General features: G+C 42.6%; 1 protein-coding gene across 5 annotated transcripts in view; it reads right to left on the bottom strand.

Annotated features, from left to right (window-relative positions):
• Positions 1-508: 508 nt before the first annotated feature.
• The window catches only part of ST7 (suppression of tumorigenicity 7), a 267,667-nt gene continuing 248,568 nt past the window's right edge, over positions 509-19,607 (bottom strand). For 3 of the 5 annotated variants that reach the window (XM_049642970.1, XM_049642973.1, XM_049642972.1), the window contains 3 exons: positions 11,797-11,889; positions 8,823-8,962; positions 2,791-7,520 (listed from right to left, as the gene is read on the bottom strand). In XM_049642970.1, the coding sequence (XP_049498927.1) occupies positions 7,401-7,520; positions 8,823-8,962; positions 11,797-11,889 (353 nt within the window). In that variant the 3' untranslated portion in view covers positions 2,791-7,400. Of the gene's footprint in view, positions 879-2,790; positions 7,521-8,822; positions 8,963-11,796; positions 11,890-19,607 lie in introns of those variants that run through there. The other 2 variants (XM_049642971.1, XM_049642974.1) reach the window with 2 other exon arrangements.

Genomic DNA, 19,607 nt, shown 5'->3' with positions numbered 1-19,607 from the left:
TGATAAAAAAATAATAATAAAGTGCCCTTATGAGAAAACATTGTAAAAATGGCAACATTGAAAAGTAGTCAGGTTCTACAACAGACTGTTGGGTCTGTAGCTTCTCATAGAAAGTTTTTTTCTCACAACAAATTTTCATAAAGCAAAATGATTCCTAGAGCTAGAGTGCTGAATTCTATTCAATGAGTAGAGTCTCTGACTAGAACAACTTGTCATGGCACATGTGTCTCATTTCATTCATGCTGCCCGTCAGTCATTGTGGAAGCTGGTTTTGTGCATGTGACCTACGAGGAACGACAGTTTGGGGCTGAAAAAGATGGTACATTTTTGCCGAAGACATTCCATTTTCCAAACCACCGACTGTATGTAGGAGTACTAAGGGCCTCCCGGGATGAGTTCCATTAGCAAAGAAAACCATTGTGGGACATTCAGAAGATCTGGGTCCTTAGTAAATGAAATGTAAACACATAAGTTTATTTGGGACACCAACACTTTTAAGGTTGGAAGACACCGGAAGACACAACTGGTTGCTGCAATACACAAAAGTTTATTTTTGATTTTTTTTTCTTTTCTGAAGGCAAAATATAATAGAACTGAACATCAATGAATTTTGTACAACAAAAACAGCTTTTAATATGGAACAGACAGTCCATGAATGATTTAAAATCTCGGAATGGCTTCCCTTTTTCAAAGTCATGCTTTCTTGCGGTCCACGAGGAGTTGGCACAAAGAGACAGTGGCAGCCCGCTGGGTGAGGTGAGGGGAAGGACGGGTGGGCTTCCCTAGATCCGCGTCAGCTGGTGCCACAGGCTGGATGGGAGGATGCTTTCCACTTTCTCCATGACAAAGTTTAGGGGGGCAAACAAAGTGCTGAGGAACTGCAAAGAAACCAGAAAGGCAGAGAGTCAGGAGAGATCTCGTTCAAGGCTATAAAATGAACCTCTCCAACCTACACTTGCATCTTCAGTCTCGGTATCATGTAAGTCTCAAAGGCTACAATTTTATCTTTATGTTTATGGGAAACATAGTTGATGACCACACCTGAGTTCCAGCCCCCACCCCCAGCTCTGATAGGTAAGGAGGAGAAGGGTCTGCTGCTGCCCCCTTCACTCCTGACAGCAGACCCACAGTCCCCAGTCCTTGCAATTCGTCTTCAGGATCTGCGCTGCCCCTACAGGTGCCATTAAAAGGGACTGACAGTTGGGTGACAAGTAGGCTGAGGAGTTAAAAGATGGTGACATCTTAGATCACCTGCCTGCCTAGCTGGGTACAGAACCCACTTTAAGTGGACAAGGCAATTTCAAAAAGGCGAGTTTGATACATGGCTGTAAATTGCTTTGGGATCCTATTGTCTCCGAAACACCTCTGTAGCCCATGCTCATTTCTGAACTACCTGCTTAGTGGAGTGCACCATGGGAGCCTGGGGGAGGGCAGCAAACTGGCCAGTCCATGGATGACATGTCCTTGTTGAAGAAGTGCTGTCTGAGGAGATGTTTGGGAGCTCTCTCATTTGGTTTCTAAACTCCTTTCTGCTTTTCATGTAGAGAATAATGCTCATTAACAGTGCCTTTTAAGAAAGCCAAGTGCCTTGCCTGAGACTCATTTAACATAACCTCAAATTTGTTCTGATTATGTTCTTGTGAAGAATCAGCTTCATTCTGCAAACCATTCAGCATCTGGCAGAAGAGGTCCCCTAACAGAGCCCCATATGAGACAGAGGTGTCTGGGTGGTTTCCATGCTCTCCATCTGTTTAGAACCAAGGTGTTATCTCGTTAGGGTTCAATACCTGGTTCTTACACTGTGGTGTTCTTTGTCCTAATCCCTTATCCTCAGCAGAGCACAGTCTACACCACCAAGGGTAGTATGTAAATACACATGCAGAGGGGGAACATGGTTCTGAGGTCAAAGTAGTAGTATATTTAATGAAGTAAAACAGGCTTCTCCACTGGCCATATGTTCTATGATTTCAGATCTTCAATAAGGGGTATGGCAGGCAAGTTTCCAAAATTCACTTGACCTCAGAATCTTTCCTTTTTTCTAATTGTTTTTAAGAAGCAGTAGAATACTACTTGGGAAGGTCTGTGACACATTATAGCTGGACCGTTAAGTGTGACATTAGAGTGAGGAAACTCAAGATAGTGTAAGATTTGGAATCTTTCCCCATGCTGTGTCTTTTACATCAATTAGATGTATTTACTCAGTAAGGCACCTAAGTGCTGGATGAAATATAAAGGAGTCTGGGCACAAACTCCCATTATCAGGGAGCTCAAAGCCTAGGGTTGTGGGGGAGGGATAGGTGGCCACAGAGATCTTTACACAACAAAGTAATAGTACCAGATAGACCATCATAGAATGGAAGACGGAAGATAAAAGCATCAAGAGGGTTCAGAAAAGGGAGAGAATCCATTCGGATTGAAAGAATCAGGAAAAACTTAAAATGGAGCAACTGAAATAGACCACAACGGATGGCTGGGATGTCAGAGATGCAGATGGGGCAAGGATGGCAAGGAGAGAAATACAAGCAGGTGATGCCTCCAGGTTCAATGAGCAGCTGGAACAGAAATGGGAAAGTAACTGGTATGCTCAGAAGAGGATAAATAATTCAGCTTAGCTCAATAGTGCAGAGTTTAAAAGTGACCAGAAGAACTCTGGGGAGGGCCTTGAATGCCACCTTGGGTTTGGAGTTAAGAAATAGGCAGCCATGTTAGCACTTGAGCAAATGTGGATGGCTCTTTCATCAAGTGGGTCTTAGATATATGGCAATTTCTGGTAACCTTCTGAAACTGTCCTTTGTTACATGCACAGAACCATGTGGGATGCTCTCCCTGTGGCCCAGGAATGAGTAATTACTACCCAAGCTGCTGATGACAGAGTTTGTAAAATCCTAGTAATGAGAAGATTGTTTGTTTATTAAAATCCTAGTTTTGAGATTTTGTTTGTTTGTAATCTGAGACCACTAAGGCTCCATAAAACACAGCATCTGCCTATAATCCTAGTTCCATAAAGAGGAGCCAGGTGCTGACGTAGTCTGGGTAAACCAGAGATGCTGACAGGGGTTGTTAGTTGGGGCTCACCAAACAAGTGATATTGCTGGTGAAGTTATCATCTCCTAAAGACTTGACCTAAAAAAGATTTAGAACCACCGAAGTTGTGATGGAGTGGGTGAGGAACTACTGAATACTAGCATGAGCTACTGTGGTTAGATGAAAGGCATCGCTCATGGTCTGTATTCTGGGCAATTTCACGCACTAAATGTGGGACACCAAGGAGCCTCAGCTTGGGTAGCGGAGCAAATGAAGAGGTCGTTACAAAGTTGCTTCAAAATAAGGCCTGTTTGTTTGCTTTGTTTTGGGCGCTGACCTGACTTGCATAAAAAGAACAAAAGTGGGGCCTCTGGAAATCAAGAGGGGAATCTCCCACTCTGTTTGATGTCTGTAACTGCCCCTCTTCCCACACTGCACAGTAAAGACACAGTGGGCCCTGACTCCTTGAACTTCACCTGTACTTCTCAATAAGGTTCCTCAAGAGAAATGAAGTCCTACCACCTCCAGTATATGTGATGATTTACTGCTCTCCCTCATATCTAGAGTGGTCTGTTCTTGGGAGAATTGAGAAAAGAATCCCCAGAACCTTTTCATAAAGATCCTAATTCTCTCGCAGCACCCAAGTGGGGATGTGCACCTTTTATTACTAAGCTACCTCCCTCCTCAGCACCCCTCCCTGCATCCTCTTCCCCATCCCTCTCCCACAGGGAAGAAGCATACAAGGTAATGAGGCGTCTGAAGCTGATAAGCCCTCTCATTCAGTAACCAGATAAAGGTTAGTGGCTTTCATCAGGAGGTATAAAAAACAAGTTTGGGGGAACATGCCTTGCTTTGGATGTTCATTTATACTTGTTTGCATGTTTGAAAATCAGACAATACTTTTTGGCCAGAGACTCAACCAATGCATGGAGAAACGGCAGTTTCACTTACAGACTCGGGAAATTTATGGCCTGAAAAGTTTAGTCTGAATGAGCAACACCAGGCACCCCTGGAACAGCTCGTCTATCTCAACATCCAAAACTTCTGTCCAGAGGGCAGAGATACATGGTCCAAAACGCACTGTGATTCAATCAGTGTCTTATGGTGAGAAAAGGCAACTGAACTAATAAAAAAGAGAGAGTGACACTTCAATCGCCTGATCCTCCTTTTCCCAAAACACCATTATTTAGAAGAAGGTCATGGCTCCCAACATGCTTCGTTAACATTCAAAATGCCTCTGCTTATCTGAATAAGTTCCAGGTGCCCTATGCAATCAGACAATTGACATTTCACTGTAATCAATATCAGACTTCAAAGAGGTCAAGGCCTATAAGTGAAGATGAGAGTCAGAAGTCAGGGGGCTCAGTCTCAGTGAAGGAGAGAGATCAGAGGAGGAAAGACAGAGCCCTTCAAAGCAGACAGGGTCAAAATGCTGACCTTCCCACATTCTATGAGGGGCTGGGTTTGGAACGATAACTTATTTATATGAGCAACCTTATCTTAGTAACCAAACATTCTAGGAAGAGTTAGTCTTAAGTCATTGAGGTAGATTAGATTAGGGGGGAAAGCCAGTTGAAGCCGTTCGTTTTACTATTTTCCAGTGGCTCCCACTTTGCTGTGGGCTTCTTTACTGGCTGCATATCAACATATAAACACACTGGAGAGTTCCCAAGCTGCATGTAGCCTGGGGGGTGCCAGTGCAATCTCTCTGCATCTACTAAAAGTCATTATCCCAGGGATATTATCTCAGGCGAGGGCTGAGAAAGTCATTTTCACAAGCTGCAAATGGTTGTGGGAAGCCTATAGGGCGACTGCGATAACGTGCAGGGGGCTTCATGAGAGGCCTGCAGCAGTGAGGAGGGTGAAAACATGGGGGAAGACTCTGGGGACAAGGTCGGGGGAGAGGGACGGTGCCTGTCTCCTTCAGGCCATCCATCTTCCTTCCCCACAAAGTCTCTCTAAACATTTTGGAAACTGTTAAACCTTCAGGAAGGGCAAGATGAATGTGATCTTCCAGGCAGAGGTTTAAAAGCAAATTTATCTAAACTATATTTGGTTATTATGAGTAGCTGACCAAACTACTGCACCTCGGTAGAGTATAAAATAGGAGGACCATAAGGCAAAATGATATTTTATTCAATCATCTGATCTAGACTCAAAACCAGAGCTTTGGAAACATTAAATGATCCATAATGAACACATCACTGATATTCTGGAGCCAGTAGAGCCTTTTCTAGGGACACTTAGTTGTATTCTATTTACTATCCTCTACTCCCCCAGACCCTTCCCTGGTTAATGCAGTTTCAGGCCATTAGTCATTTCATTCAATATGGTGGTCTCGGCCCTGGCTGCACACCTGAATCGCCGGGGAAGCATCTGAAAACTTAAGATGCCCATGCTGCACCCCAGGCCAGTGAAGTCAGGAGGCAGGCATTAGTCACTTGTAAGCTCCCCAGGTGATTCCAAGGTACAGCCAGGGCGAAACATCTGTCACCTTCGAAAGCTTTCCCCCCAGTGGCACTGGCACAGCACCACGTACTTGTGAGTGGCTGCTCAGATGTTCAGCTTGCTAGAGACCAGTGTTCCTAGAAGCAGGTATGGTGCTCAACACCTCACTCAGAATCTGCTGGAATCCTTGTTAAAAACACAGACTTCTGGGTGCTAGCACTCAATATTCTGAGTTTCTGGTGGTGGGGCCAAGTGAATTTTTTTTCACACTAGAGGGTGAAAATCTCTATTCTGATCCAAAATCCCACCAACTGCTATTTGTTTACTGAAAAATACTGGAACAATGACATATTTTTACAAAAATGCTCTAAAAAATGTTTAAGAGAGGAACATAAAAGGAGGAAATATAACTGTCTACTATTGTAAATATATTCCTACTTTAAATTTTGCTAAGTTAAACTCTAGTCTATTCAGAATTTTGGCAACTATTTTTACTCAGAGGTTGGCTTGGGAGTATAATAATGAATAGTGGAGGTCCATAAACTAGGGAACATCCAACATGGGGCGTTCTGGGTTTAAAAATCATGTTATATACAGAAGACTTAAGGAAATTTGTGATGTTTTACCAAGAGTCAGAGGTCAGAGGTCGCCACGAATGTATTAGCTGCCATAAGAATTTGCAAGAAGGAGACTTGTTGAGTATAGTTTTGGAGGGTAGATAGGAACAACAGGTGGATATTAGAGGAAGGCATATTTTATATAAAGAAGACTTCTGAGTGATCCAACAATGAAATGGGCTTTGATGTTAAGTAGGCAAGTTCCCCATCACTGAGAGCATTCAAGAAGAGTCTAAATGACCTCCATCCCATTACTCTTGAAGGCAGTTTAAGGTCCCTTTCAACTCTAAGAGTCCATGATTATAATTACAAAAGAAGAGGAGAAATGCTAAACTGTATCTGATTTTTACAGTGATTCTTTCTGCAGAAACCACTACCATTTATTTATTTAATAATCATTTATTGAAAACCTACTACGTGCAAGGCACTGTGCAAAGCTTTGGGGATACAGAGATGAGGAAGACACAGTCCTGCTCTCAAGGAGCTCACATTCTAAAAGGGGGACGGACAAGTTTTTAACAATTATAGTACAATAAGTGTGATAATATAGGTATTCATAGAATACTGTGGGATCACGGAGGAAAGACCTCTAACTCAGCTTGGGAGAAACTTAGAAAGAAAGCTGAGTGTAAAAGAGTGAAGAGGAGTTAGTAGAGTGGACAAGCCAAGGTGGTGATGGGGAAGGGCATTCCATGCAGAGCAAAAGGCACGTGCAAAGGCACTGAGGTGTACAAGAGCCTGTGCATCTGGGAGTGGTGAGTCACTATGGTCTAACAGCAATGTCTATGCAAGAGGTGGGAGAGATGAGGCCGAAGAGGCAAGCAAGGCATGACTGTAAAGGACCTTGCATGCCTTGCTAAAGATCTGGGACTTATTCTGAAGTTGGTGGGAAACCTTTGGAGAAATTCAAGCAGGGAAGTGACATGCTCAGACTTGCAATTTAGAAAGATCATTCTTGTGTCAGTACGAGAGAAGGACTGGCAGGGGATGGAACCGGAAGCAAGGAGACCAGTTAAGACTCTGGCAGAGGAGTCCAAGCAAGAAATAACAAGACCTAAACTGAGAGAGATGCTATGGGGAAAGAAGGGGCTAAGAAGGGATGAATTACATTTACTGAACGCCTAGTAGCATTGGAGGTTAGATCCGACAGACTGGGAGCTGAGACAGGTAGGGTGTGGAGAGTGAGAGAGGAGCCTGGGAGGGCTGCGGCGCTTCTGGCTTGAGTAACTGGGTGGATGGCAGAGGCAATGGCAGAGGTCAGGAATACAGGAGGAGGGGTGGTTTTGGTGGTGGGGGAAGAGGGTGATGAGTTCAGTTTTGGAAATGTTGAGATTGAGGTGCCGGTGGAATTTCCAGTTCATCTTCAACACGCATGAAAATGCTCTTGCAATTCCAGTCCCTGAACTCTGCCGAGCAGAAAATGTCAATCATCTGGAAAGGGATTAAATCACCCAGCCAAGTTAGAAATCATCCTTTCTGACTCCACTCGCCTTGAAATCAGAATGGAGTTCCAGGAAAAAGCATTGATACTCTTTTCCTTATTCCTTCTGTTTGAAACCCATCTGTGGCAAAATCCTTATTACACTTATCCTCACTGCATGTGAAGGTTAAAATGGTTGGTTTTCGGGGAGCCTTCGTGGCTCCGGTTAAACAGCCGGCTTCGGCTCAGGTCACGATCTCACGGTTTGTGAGTTCGAGCCCCGCTGACAGCTCAGAACCTGGAGCCTGCTTCGGATTCTGTCTCCCTCTCTCTCTGCCCCTCCCCCGCTTGCACTCTGTGTCTCTCTCTCTCTCTCAAAAATAAACGTTAAAAAAATGGTTGGTTTTCAACAAGGAAACAATGGCTCTTGATTGTCAATGCAGATGGATTTTCTTATTATTAAAGCTCCTCTCCACAGTCCTACTTAAAGACTCTTACTGGATTTCCATATTCTTTTTTTTTTTTTTTTTTAATTTTTTTTTTCAACGTTTTTTTTTTATTTATTTTTGGGACAGAGAGAGACAGAGCATGAACGGGGGAGGGGCAGAGAGAGAGGGAGACACAGAATTGGAAACAGGCTCCAGGCTCCGAGCCATCAGTCCAGAGCCTGACACGGGGCTCGAACTCACGGACCGCGAGATCGTGACCTGGCTGAAGTCGAACGCTTAACCGACTGCGCCACCCAGGCGCCCCTGGATTTCCATATTCTAAATGTCGCGTCTGTATATTTCTTAATACAAGTTCTTAATATACTTTTTAATTACGAGCCCTTCACACGTTCTCAGCTCATTCCCCCAACAGGCCAACAGTTTGTACCCATCAAAATATTTATTGAAATCATCTTTGAAAATGTAAATCTCATGTTTATTGAAGGAAAGACTCACAATATCTAAAGATTAGAAATAATGTCATTCAACTTATGTGAAACTGAGTAATTTCCCATACATTTTCTCATTTACTAGGATTCCCTTAATTATTTATTTAATCCTTTTAGGCTTCATGCTTTTTTTGAAATCTGGTAATTTTTTTGTGAAATGAGGCAAGGCATGCATTTACAAACAACCTACACTTTTCTCATTTGACCCTCAACCTTTTGATTCTACTGATGAAGATGAAAATTAAACAGTGAGCAAAAAATCAATACAGGTAAATCCATTTCTACACAACACTCCTTCATGTCTCTTCTCCTTCCCTTGGCTTCCCTTGGCTTCCCATGTCCCTTCCCTCAGGCCCCCCTCTTGGCAAATACTCACAGCTTTTGCAAAGACCCCCATGAGTTCCGGGAACTGATGTGTCAAGAGGGCCAGCATGGCTGTGAAGGAACACAATCCGGCAGTGAAGAGGATGAAGAAGGGAAGCTCCTTCTTTGGGTAAACTGAGACTTCATGGAAAGCTGTGGAGAAATGCAGACAGAAACATGAGTGCCATAGTGAAATGCATCCTCAGGGAATTTCTGTACGTGGGACTGACTCTTCAGAGCTGTGGCTGAAGCCTCTTGGAAATGAAAAGGGCAGGGTACTTGAATGAACCAGAGCCAACATCTGAGCCAGCCTCTGGCTTGCCTATCTGCTTCTCCCAAGTCCATGTTCAACCTTGAGCGCTCTACTTGGGAGGCATGATAGGGCTAATTTGAGGATGTTACATATTTTGGGGCAGGAACAGTAACACACTCTACACCTAATACATAGTATTACTTTCTCAAAAGGAAACACAAATAAAACAAAACCTTATTCACATTATAAAATACATGTTCATTGGACAAAACCCGGAAAACCCAAAACTAAGTCTACTGGGAAAAAAAAAAATCTCTCTAGATTTTGACCTTCCTGTAATATTTTAGTCATTATAATGAGGCGATATTAGTTTATCTTGTATTTTTTCCTGGCACACTCTAAGTCTGTCGGTGGAGGGAGCCACCCTGATAGACATTCAGCAAGGACCTCACATGGTGGCCAATTCAATCTGCAAAGGTTGGAAATCAAGGCTGCAGGGGTCATCCGGCACAATCGTAGGAGAACCGTAATGATAAATACACTTCCAACAATCACCAAAAAAAAAACCCAAACCAAAACAAAACAAAAACAAAAACAAAAAAACAACCAAACAACCAAAAAACAAAAACAAAACAAAACAAAACAAAACAAACTGGTGCTCTTTAGAGCCCCTTCCATAACTTCAAAGTTTCAAATGTTGGGTTTGGGAAAACCAAAGAACAGGTGGTGCCAATGCCAAGGGAACGGACCCCCTGCTTTCTGCTCACCATGTGGCTGCGAGCAGCCTGGGCGCTGGGGGTGCCCTCCAGGGGAGGTAAGGCTGGCCTGTGCAGAGAGAGGGGCCCCAGCTGCAGGCGCCCTGGCTGAGGGGGCTGTAAAACTGCCTGTGAGCAGTACTGCCACGGAACCGAGACGGTCCAAGTGCTCCACGTTCTTCAGGAAATCCAAGATCTGAAGGCCTTTCTGCGACTGTTCAGCTCTCATTACTTACAGCCCTAAACTATAACCCGCTTGGCCTGAAAGTGAGGGTGGAGACAGCAGGGAGGGACAGGGCACAAAGAAGTGTGCACACCTGAATCCGGGCCATCTACCTGCTGGGATTCGAAAGAAGGTACAAGCACGTTTGGGGCCTAATGTCCAACAAGGGTACTTTTAAAGTGCAAAACGTGGGTAGCATTTAAAACAATCGGCCCTCTTTGTATCCACACCATCCTTGCTGTCAACACCCAACCCCCGAAAGATTTTGAGGGGAGATCAGATTTTGGGCAACTGCATTCAGTTCAAGAAATGAGAGTCATAACTTTCTATTTCAGGTTCATAAAGATTACTCCTATGAAGTTCCTTTTAAGAGCTATAATCTCGTTCTAATAGTGAATCTAGTCCCATGGAAACTTAATTGGATTCAAAGAAAACATTTTAAAACTGTGCTTTTCAGAAAACTGCCATTCTTACTAGAAATGGAAATTTTAACAAGGGTCTCCCTGAAGGACAGTCCAAAGGTAAAGTGTGGGCACACATAACAGAAATTTCTGAAATAGAATCTAATGTAGTGTGAGGCATTTTCACAATAAAACTCGGGCAAGGAGCAACGCATCACTGAACTTTCCCGGCTCCATAAGGAACAAACATGACATTGCCTCGGGCCAGCAAGGAAACAGGTGAGCCACCTCTCGCTGCTTCAGTCTAAGAGACCAATTCGTTTTGCACCCAGACCCCACCATGTTGGGGATTTATGATAGGCTCAATAACATTGGCATTGCACAATGTATTATTGGAGCACCTAGGGCTCCAAACTTACACTACTCCCCTGGGCTCTGAGATAGGCTATAACTGGGGTGGGTCAAAGAGAGGCAGTGGTAGGAGAGAGGACAAGGGAGAGAGAATAGCCAAAATTTGGAGCTTATTATCTGAGGGAGGAAAATATGTCCTAAGTCAGGGCCACACGAAGAGCCTGGACAGGATCCCCAAATACAGTATGATTTGATAATAGCTATTTAGCAGGACTTGTCAAAACAATGTCGTATTACAGTAAACCAAATCATTCTTCCCACGTGCGGTGTGGACCAAGAGACTGCCAGCTTGTAAGGTTCTTGAGGGCAGGGTTCCCCCTCTTCTTGCTGCATACAGTGCTGAGGCTGCACGTGTGCTCTGCACATGTCATGCCAACCCACTACGTGCATCCACGAGCTGCTCATGGGAAATCCCTCTGGCCAAGAGCATTGCATCACCACAGACAGCATGCCCGCCCTGCCCCACGACTCTGCCTCTGGCAAGGATGCCAGCATCCTGGCGCTGCCCACTCATCCGTGACTCATGTGCAGCACCCTCTGAAGTCAGTGCTTCCTCTTCAAACTCCACTCTGTGCAGACTGCATTTGACCAGCTGGGCCACGCAAGGGGGCACCAGGCACAGTGGACCAGCCTGTGCACATCAGCCTGGAACTAGGGGTCTCTGTGCTCAGGCCAACTGGTACATGATAGCTCTTCATTTAAATTTAAGTCCTTGGAGGTCTTTCCCTTTGATGAATCTGGAGGGACTTGGAGGAGCAGGATGCCAAACCCACACACATAACTCATTTTAATGCATATGCTATCCAGTAAGGACAGGGCTTGGGAGAAGAGTAATAAAAGACAAGGAACACTGTAAACATTTATCATTCCCACCTCTTCCCATCCCCACATTCGTGCACACCACCCTCACTGGCTGAGGAGAGGAATACAGAAGTGAGACTTACATGGAAGCAGCTCTCGATCTGCTGTTTCTGTACAGATTGGGTAAGGATAAAACAGATGTCCCTTTTCCAAGGGATAAGGGATCATCCGAAAAGCTGAAAATGAGAGACAGTATGTTAGAGGTTCAATATTTGTCTCATAACTTCTCGATTTCAAAAAGGGGCTTTTCAAGCATTTTTATAATGGTAAACAGTTCTACAAGTAACTCCCAGAAAGGATGCAAGAGTTACCCAAACTCTGAGTTATATGCCAGATAAGCTGTCAGAGATGCATTATGATGTATGACTCACACATTTATCTCACACTATATATTCTGGGCAAACCTCACAAAACTGGGTGGGGATAGGGTGCAGGGGAGTAGGGAAGCCATCAGCTCAATGCCCAGGATTTCCTCATCTACAAAGTATTATTAAAATGTCACAAGCACTAATTCAATATAGCTCAACTGATGGTAATAACACAAACCTGGATTGAAATGCTTCCCCAAGAAGCAAATGTGGATTGACTAGCTGAAGCTTGTTATAGATGTACAAATATGAAAGGCATTCTACCATGTCTATTTAAAAAACATGTCTAGGTGGATGAGAATTCCAACCAAGATGGACAAAAGTGCAAACCTAAAATTGCATGACTTGGGAGGTATTTCTAAACTTTAAATGAAACTTTTGAATCTTCAATACCATGTGGGGGGAAAAATGGATCTGGAGAGATTGATTATCTGTGTTTTGATGATGTCAGGCCACCTAAATTCTGCTCTTGTGGCTTCAGATAACATGAGGTCTCACACTGAATTATGGCTTTCCAATCAATCCATCCCTTTCCATTATCACGTGTGTTACTCTCCCTGTTACGATGTCATCAGCATGTTAGTCTCACTGTTGCTATGAACTTAGTGCTCACAGAGTAATTTTTCTTCAACAGATGTCCTTTAACTACAGCATGCTGTACATGTAAAGTATAAAAACGACACCCTACATTGGCAAGGTCACATAACAATCCTTGCTTTCATGTGTATCAAAGAGGAGTAGGTAGGGGCAACACAACAATCTTTTTAGTCTTAAATGCTGCATTTCAAGGAATCGTAGCTACATCCTCAGCTGTGTAATTACCTCCACCTTCTCAAAATGCCATCAATGTACGTATTTATCTTTTGCATACTTATTTCAAATGGGAATCAGAAACAAAGAATGTTCTCCCTCACAAGAAATGACAAGGTTCCATTGTAACCAGCATCAGTGCACATATGGTATTTATTCTGGTGTCTGAATATTATTTAAAAGTAAAAACATTATGTATGTGATTCCAGCATTTGGAATGCAGTCAATCTACACCACAGTGGTATCACTCTGAGGTTACAGCACATTGCCATGGAGAATATAAATCACTAGAAACGTGGGATTAGAGCAGAGCCAGTGTGCTGGCAGTTTGCTGAGGTAAAAATGTTATCAATTTTCCTCTTGTAACAGAAACCTCTTAAACGGAGATTAAAACATTAAAAACACCCCAGACTTTAACTCTTCTTAAAATGAAAGGCTCACCCTAGTTCAATCAGACTTTTCTTTCACACAAAGATGGCTTCTGCTCACTGCAACTAACAAGAGGCACTCCCTGCACAGGTTGTTAGCACGCAGACATCACTCAGAGGAACCAGTATGTCTCATTAGGTTTGCAAGATGAGGAAAAAAAGTACAAAACAAAACCAGTGCCTTAACAGGACGCTAAAATCTCTTCTGGGAAGCAGTGTGTTTAAATTTAAACTGCAGTATGGCAGGATTTTAATACCGTTTCCCATAAATGAAGGCTGCTATGAAAGCATCCCAAAAATGTGGAAAAACCTACGTGGAATTTTTTTTTACCCCAGATTCTCTATGCACGACAGGGCTGCTGTAATTATGAATCTGTTCAGGTTCACATGATGTAAATAAACCCTCACTTTTCAAAGCGGCTATAAATTTGAATGCTAAATTTTACTCAAAATTGAAGTCAGTCTGCACTTCAGGGAGCAATTTTTTAAGTGAAATATAGGAGTGCAAGATCTTGAGAGTGTTCAACCATAGAAATCAAATGGTTGGTTGGTGTCTTTTCAGTCAGATGCCAGATCTTTTTTTCTGCAGTGTTTGGCGTGCATACAGGATTCTGTGCATCAAGTTAGTCTTTTCCTTCTAATCAGTTCTGGTCTTTTTGGAGAGGGTGGAGAGAGTGGTTACATACAACTTACACACACACACACACACACACACACACACACACACACACACAGAGTCGTCCTGCACTGTTCTCCCCACCTCGCCCCCTCCCACGGCTCCCTCCCTCGCAACCTCCACGACTGAAAGATGTTTGGGGCGCTCTAAAAATTTCGTTCTCATGTCAGTTGTCATTTACATCGAGTTCAGAAAATAAGATTAAGCTTTTTGGCTTCACTAAACAAAAGCAAATACAATTTCTGTTTGCAATTCTATCCCTCAGCCACCCTGCTGTGCAGGGTCCAGGAGAGTGTGAGATAAGCAGTGGAGGTCTGGGGAGAGCAGCAAGAGGCACTACAGAAGCCCCACAAGCCTCACCTCCCACCTCCGGATCCCCTCACTGAGAAGACAAGAACCTCGTGGCTTTAGCTGAATGTCCAGAAATTTTGCAAGTGCAAGTAGTTACATGCTGATCTGATGGTGGAAAGAGGAATTAAAAAAAAAAAAAAAAAAGGGCATCTATTTTATTAATTTTATCTATTTCCTAAGTGACTACAAAGCTCCTAAAAATCTTTGTCTGGAAAAACACATGTTTCAGAGGAATTAAAAATGTACATGTATTTGGTTAAAAACAAAACAAAAAAGCTGGGCCACTCCAGGTTAATGCATAATACACGAACGGCATTTCATGTCTGCATTTTCCTCTATGTGCCGTCACCTCTCCTACCTTGACTTCTGTTGCGCCATTGAGGAAGAGACAAAATGAAATGGGGAGCCAGTTAATGAACACATAGGACCCCCACAGCAAAGTCTGAGGCATTACACTGCTGTCTTTTCTCCCTGACCAGACTCGTTTTCTAAGCCCCATGCCTTTCAGTGTTGTGCTCACCAGAGACCCTATACTAATCCTGGAGAAAAAAATTAACAGAACCAAAGAGGGGACAGAAGGATAGATGCATGAACAAACTAATTCCGAATTTTCCCATTGATTTCCAGTGACCTCTCATCTTACCCACTATATGGATAAGGATAGAAGATAACATGGGATATTTTGTCTATGTTGGCCTTTTTCAAAGAGGATCTCAGAGAACTTTATATAGACAGATTACTTGTAGTAGTGAGAAGTGAGTTTGAATCCTAGCTCCACCCTATTAAAATGTGAGTGCTTCCTCATGCGCCAGGGATAGAAAGGTGAGCCACACACTGTCCCTGCATTGATGGAGCTCACTGCCTGCGGCGGGAAACAGATGATCCACTAATCATGAAAATCAGCGTGGAAGTTTCCCTGTGATGGTGCCCCCATGCTGTGCATATCTAATAAAGGAGTCGTGGAGGTGACAGGTAAGGATGAGCTAAACTTGACCAAGCTAACAACTGTATGAGACTGGGTGGGTCATTAGTCTGTGTCCAGTCTCTCTGTCTGTAAACATGAGAATACTACAGACTCTGAGAGGCTTCAAGAAACTAAGTGTCTCAACATGGGGTCCGATGGCCCAATAAAGGTTAGGTTTCTCTTCACATTCTCTTTCTACTAAACCCAAAGTTCCTACTTTCTCTATCAGGTCATACTCTTGCTAATAAGTAAAAATGCTGCTTGTTTATAAACAACTAGAAGTGCAAACGACAGAGCAGAGAACTATCATCAAAATACAAATTTTACATTGTCACCTTTGAATGTAAAGTAGGTAACTGGCTATAAAGGCTAGGTGTCTTTTATGAGGCATTTGGGCACAATAATAAAGAGTTCTAAAGTCAAAAAGCCTGGGTTCTGATCCACATTCTTTCACTAGTTATGTGGTCTTGGGAAAATCACCCTCCCTTGATTAAATGATGTACCGGTCCAATTCTGAAGAGAAATTCTGGAATTTTATAGGAGATTCACTAACTTGCTGGCGACCCTCAACACCTGAACACTCTGTTCCTACTTCCATGACAGTACTGCCTGTGTGCACACTGTATGTTATATGTGTGTGTGTGTGTTTCTAGATGTATATGTGACTATATAGGAGCAGACGCATATGTGTATTCACACACACACATATTAATGTTTCTCTCAAAGCATTTAAGAGTCTTATGTATCCTGGTCTCTCCAACACAACGCCTGGCACAAAGGAGGCACTCAATAAATGTTCAATGAATAAAGGAATAAGTGAACTAATGCACAATCAGGAAGAGACACAGTTTTCCTTTTAAAATCTCAGGCGGATTGAAATTATGGCCCATCGCCAAGATAGAATAAATGAAAGGGACAAGCTGGTCTTACTGGGCAGTAGGTGACGAGGCATTGCATGACATCTGGAGACTGGCTATGAGAGTAAGTTAACTACGACCAGAAACTTTAGCAGACCATCACTTTCTCCCCAAATTATAAAATTTAGCATTGGCTCTATGGGCTGAGTGGTGGGGAAATCTCTCTTTAGCAGTCCAAAAGGTGCCAGCCTTTTGGAGGAAAGGTTTGGTTAGAGGAAATGCCCCAAGGACCACATCTTACAGCAAGCAGCATTTACTATCAGGTTCAAAGAGAATAAATTAGAATCAGAATTTCATCCTATGCTTCAACAATGGGCCATTTTCTCCTCTCAAAGGAAATATTCTGCCTTAGTCCCCCTCAAAAACACCACCTTCAAATCTTATACATTATTTAGTGAATTCTTTGGGGAGAAAAAAATCTCCAAAAAGAAAATAAAGAGTCTTACTTGGTCAAGTGGAAAAAACGGAAACAAAGAAAGGCTAAGTGATTTACCCCATGGCATACTTGTCTTCTGATATATAGAACTAAGAAAGTTAAATCTTAAAGTTCGTAGTTGCGGTCAGCAGACTACCCTGCTTTGTAAAATAAATACAGCTAAAATGAGCGTTGTAAAGATCGAGGTAGGAAGGAGATAAGGCCACATCGGTATTTAATATAGGTAAAACATAGATGTGCCATTTAAAATAGGGCCCCATAAGGCGCAATACTGTTGTAAATAAGACCCAGTTCAAATGAGATCCTTCATTTATATACGTTTTGTATATTCAACTCAGACTTGCAGAAATGTGTGTGTATGTGTGTGTGTGTTTGTGTGTGAGGATAACCAGAACCTACAGTGTTTAAAATAAGTGTAATTCAGATAAGGTGGCAGCTGTGTAATGACCTAAGAAACATATTTTTAAATCTTGTAAATTAAAGCTTTTCCCCTTTCTTGATTATCTTGACTTTGAGGAACATATTGTGCAATTTCAGGGGCTGGGATAGTGATGAATCAAACATTTTAGAAACCTTTGAAATGCTGATGTATTTGTGGTTGAGGACTCAGGCTTTTTTTTAACCACCATATGTTTCAAACCCAAACAATCTCTGCCATGCATCAGCTGGACTTTGGGGTTTTATCAAAAATGTGAGTTATTTCAGCCTGATTGGTGGGAAATTCACTTAATTCCACAAGATGACTAACGCTCATAATAAACTCATTAAAGCGCAAAGCAAAATATAATCTCCATCCCTACTCCTAAACCAACACTTTTGACAGAAGAATGTTTTTTAATCTCCAAAAGATCAACTGACTAAAAGAATACTCATTCTTAACATGGGAACTGGTGAAATTAGGTACTGTTACCTTCCTCCATGAATTCCCTTTCTAATGAAAAGGGGAAGTTGAAAGGGAGTTGGGGAATGGCCTTAAATTTCAGAATGAACTAGAAAAGATGTAAAGGACAAAACCTAAACTAGGAGGCTGGTGATGTCAAAAGGCGCCACCACGTGGTGCACTGGAGGAAGTGCAGCCTCCTGCACTCGGGCACAGGCGGTCTGAGGGACCTCTGAGGGAGACGGAGCGGTTCACCTACTGTAGTTGCCCCAGAGCAACTGCCTTGAAGCCCAACACCCTGGGGTGGGGAGAGGGCAATCGCTATCATCTGTGATTCACAGTTTTGAGAAACTGGGTGTGTTAAGTAAATACCACTACAGGTAGCCACGTCGGAATTGTAATCCAAGTCCTCTGATTTAAAATCCAAACTCTGATGCCTCCATTTAATTTAACTCAGAATGGACACAGGTCAGGAAGCACTGTCAAAAGACTGCACATGACTGTCTGAAGTTAAAGTGGTAATTCTTTCTTCTAAATTCCATGAGAGATTTAGAGGTTTGTTCATAAAAAAAAAAACAAAAAAAAACAAAAAAAACCACCTAGAACTTTGCAGTGAAACATACATATATGTGCTTGTAGAAAAATACATATGCATGTTGACAAGACTGGAAAAATACAAATATGAAGGAAAAAATCTCTTAAAGTCCACTTAAAGATGCATTTATTTCCAGTCTCTTTCCTTTGTTCATATGTAGAATTTATTTTTTATAAAATTGGGCTCGTTCTACATTTAAAATATTTAAGTCAACATTCCACAACAAAAATACAATTTTATATAGAATGATTAACTTTCTAAACACTAGAAGAGGAGTAAGTACTCCTGAACCTATAAGTTGTGGTGTAAATTGAAGCTTCCAAGCAAATGTCTCAGAGATAACTGATCCTCTTATGCTTAATCTATTCAGGCAAAAGCTACATAGCTGGTATTATAGAAAAGAAGCCTGAAGAGAAAGTAGACCTGGGTTTACATCCTAGCTCCACCAACAGGGGCTGCGAGACTTACAATAAGCCACTCCTCTCGGTGGCCGTGTTCCTCTCTTACACAACTGAGGTGGCCACCTCTCTCTCTCTCCGGTCTAACTCAGAACGCTGTCAGGAAGAGTACATGAAATGATGGACATGAAACTCTTGGTAAATTACCCAGCTGTACGCCCACTCTTGAAGGTGCTTGGTATTCTCCAAGACACCTGTGCCTAGGAAGCACTCACACAGTTCCCATCTAGAACTGCATGGTAGGACTCTCTTTTCAAAAACTTAATAGTAAGTAGTGTAACTTCCTTGGAGTGGTTTCTATTTATCCGTAAGGATCAAATGCAGAATTTCTCTTTCTTTGAGGTCCCTGACTGCCTTGCTATCCTGGTTTATGTCTAAATATTCATCTCCTCTCTTCATTCCAATAAAATCTGAGGTAATTACATTGCCCTAACATTCCCACTCTGCTAGATTTTGGAGCTCACCAGGTTACTGCATATTTCTTCAGATCTCATTGTCCTTCCCAGTTAATTCAGAGAATCTCCCCATTGTTATCTGATTATATGGGTAACTCATTTCCAAACAAAATTTCCAGTTATTCCTGAGGGGATTTTTTTTTATGGTTATGCCATTCCTAACACCATGTCTCTATCATTTCTTGCCTCCCTGTTTTGATCCTTTCGATACAACTGTAACTTTCTTATCAATTTTGCTATGTTTCCCAAATGCTAATCTATGACTATATCTTTATTTGGTTAGCCAATCAATCCACTTAATTTTTCCACAGCTAACCCTAGTTGAGGCCTCTAATGTTCAATCTTGCTAGGCTTTTTCTCTCTCTTTCTTGTGTTTAAACAAAAATTCCTTTTGTCCTTTTTGGGCAGAACACCTTAAATGCAGTAATAAACCAAACCCAGTGGGGACTGTACACACACCTACACATGCCCTCAGTGGAGTGAGCTGTCTTAACATAGGACCGGGACACCTGAAGTGTGTTATTACACTTATGTGGGGGGGGGGGGGGGGGGGGGG

Source organism: Panthera uncia, chromosome A2, assembly GCF_023721935.1.
Source record: "Panthera uncia isolate 11264 chromosome A2, Puncia_PCG_1.0, whole genome shotgun sequence".
Classification (NCBI taxonomy): Eukaryota; Metazoa; Chordata; class Mammalia; order Carnivora; family Felidae; genus Panthera; species Panthera uncia.
Note: the sequence above shows the minus strand (reverse complement) of the source record. Positions and strands in the feature narration are given on the sequence as shown.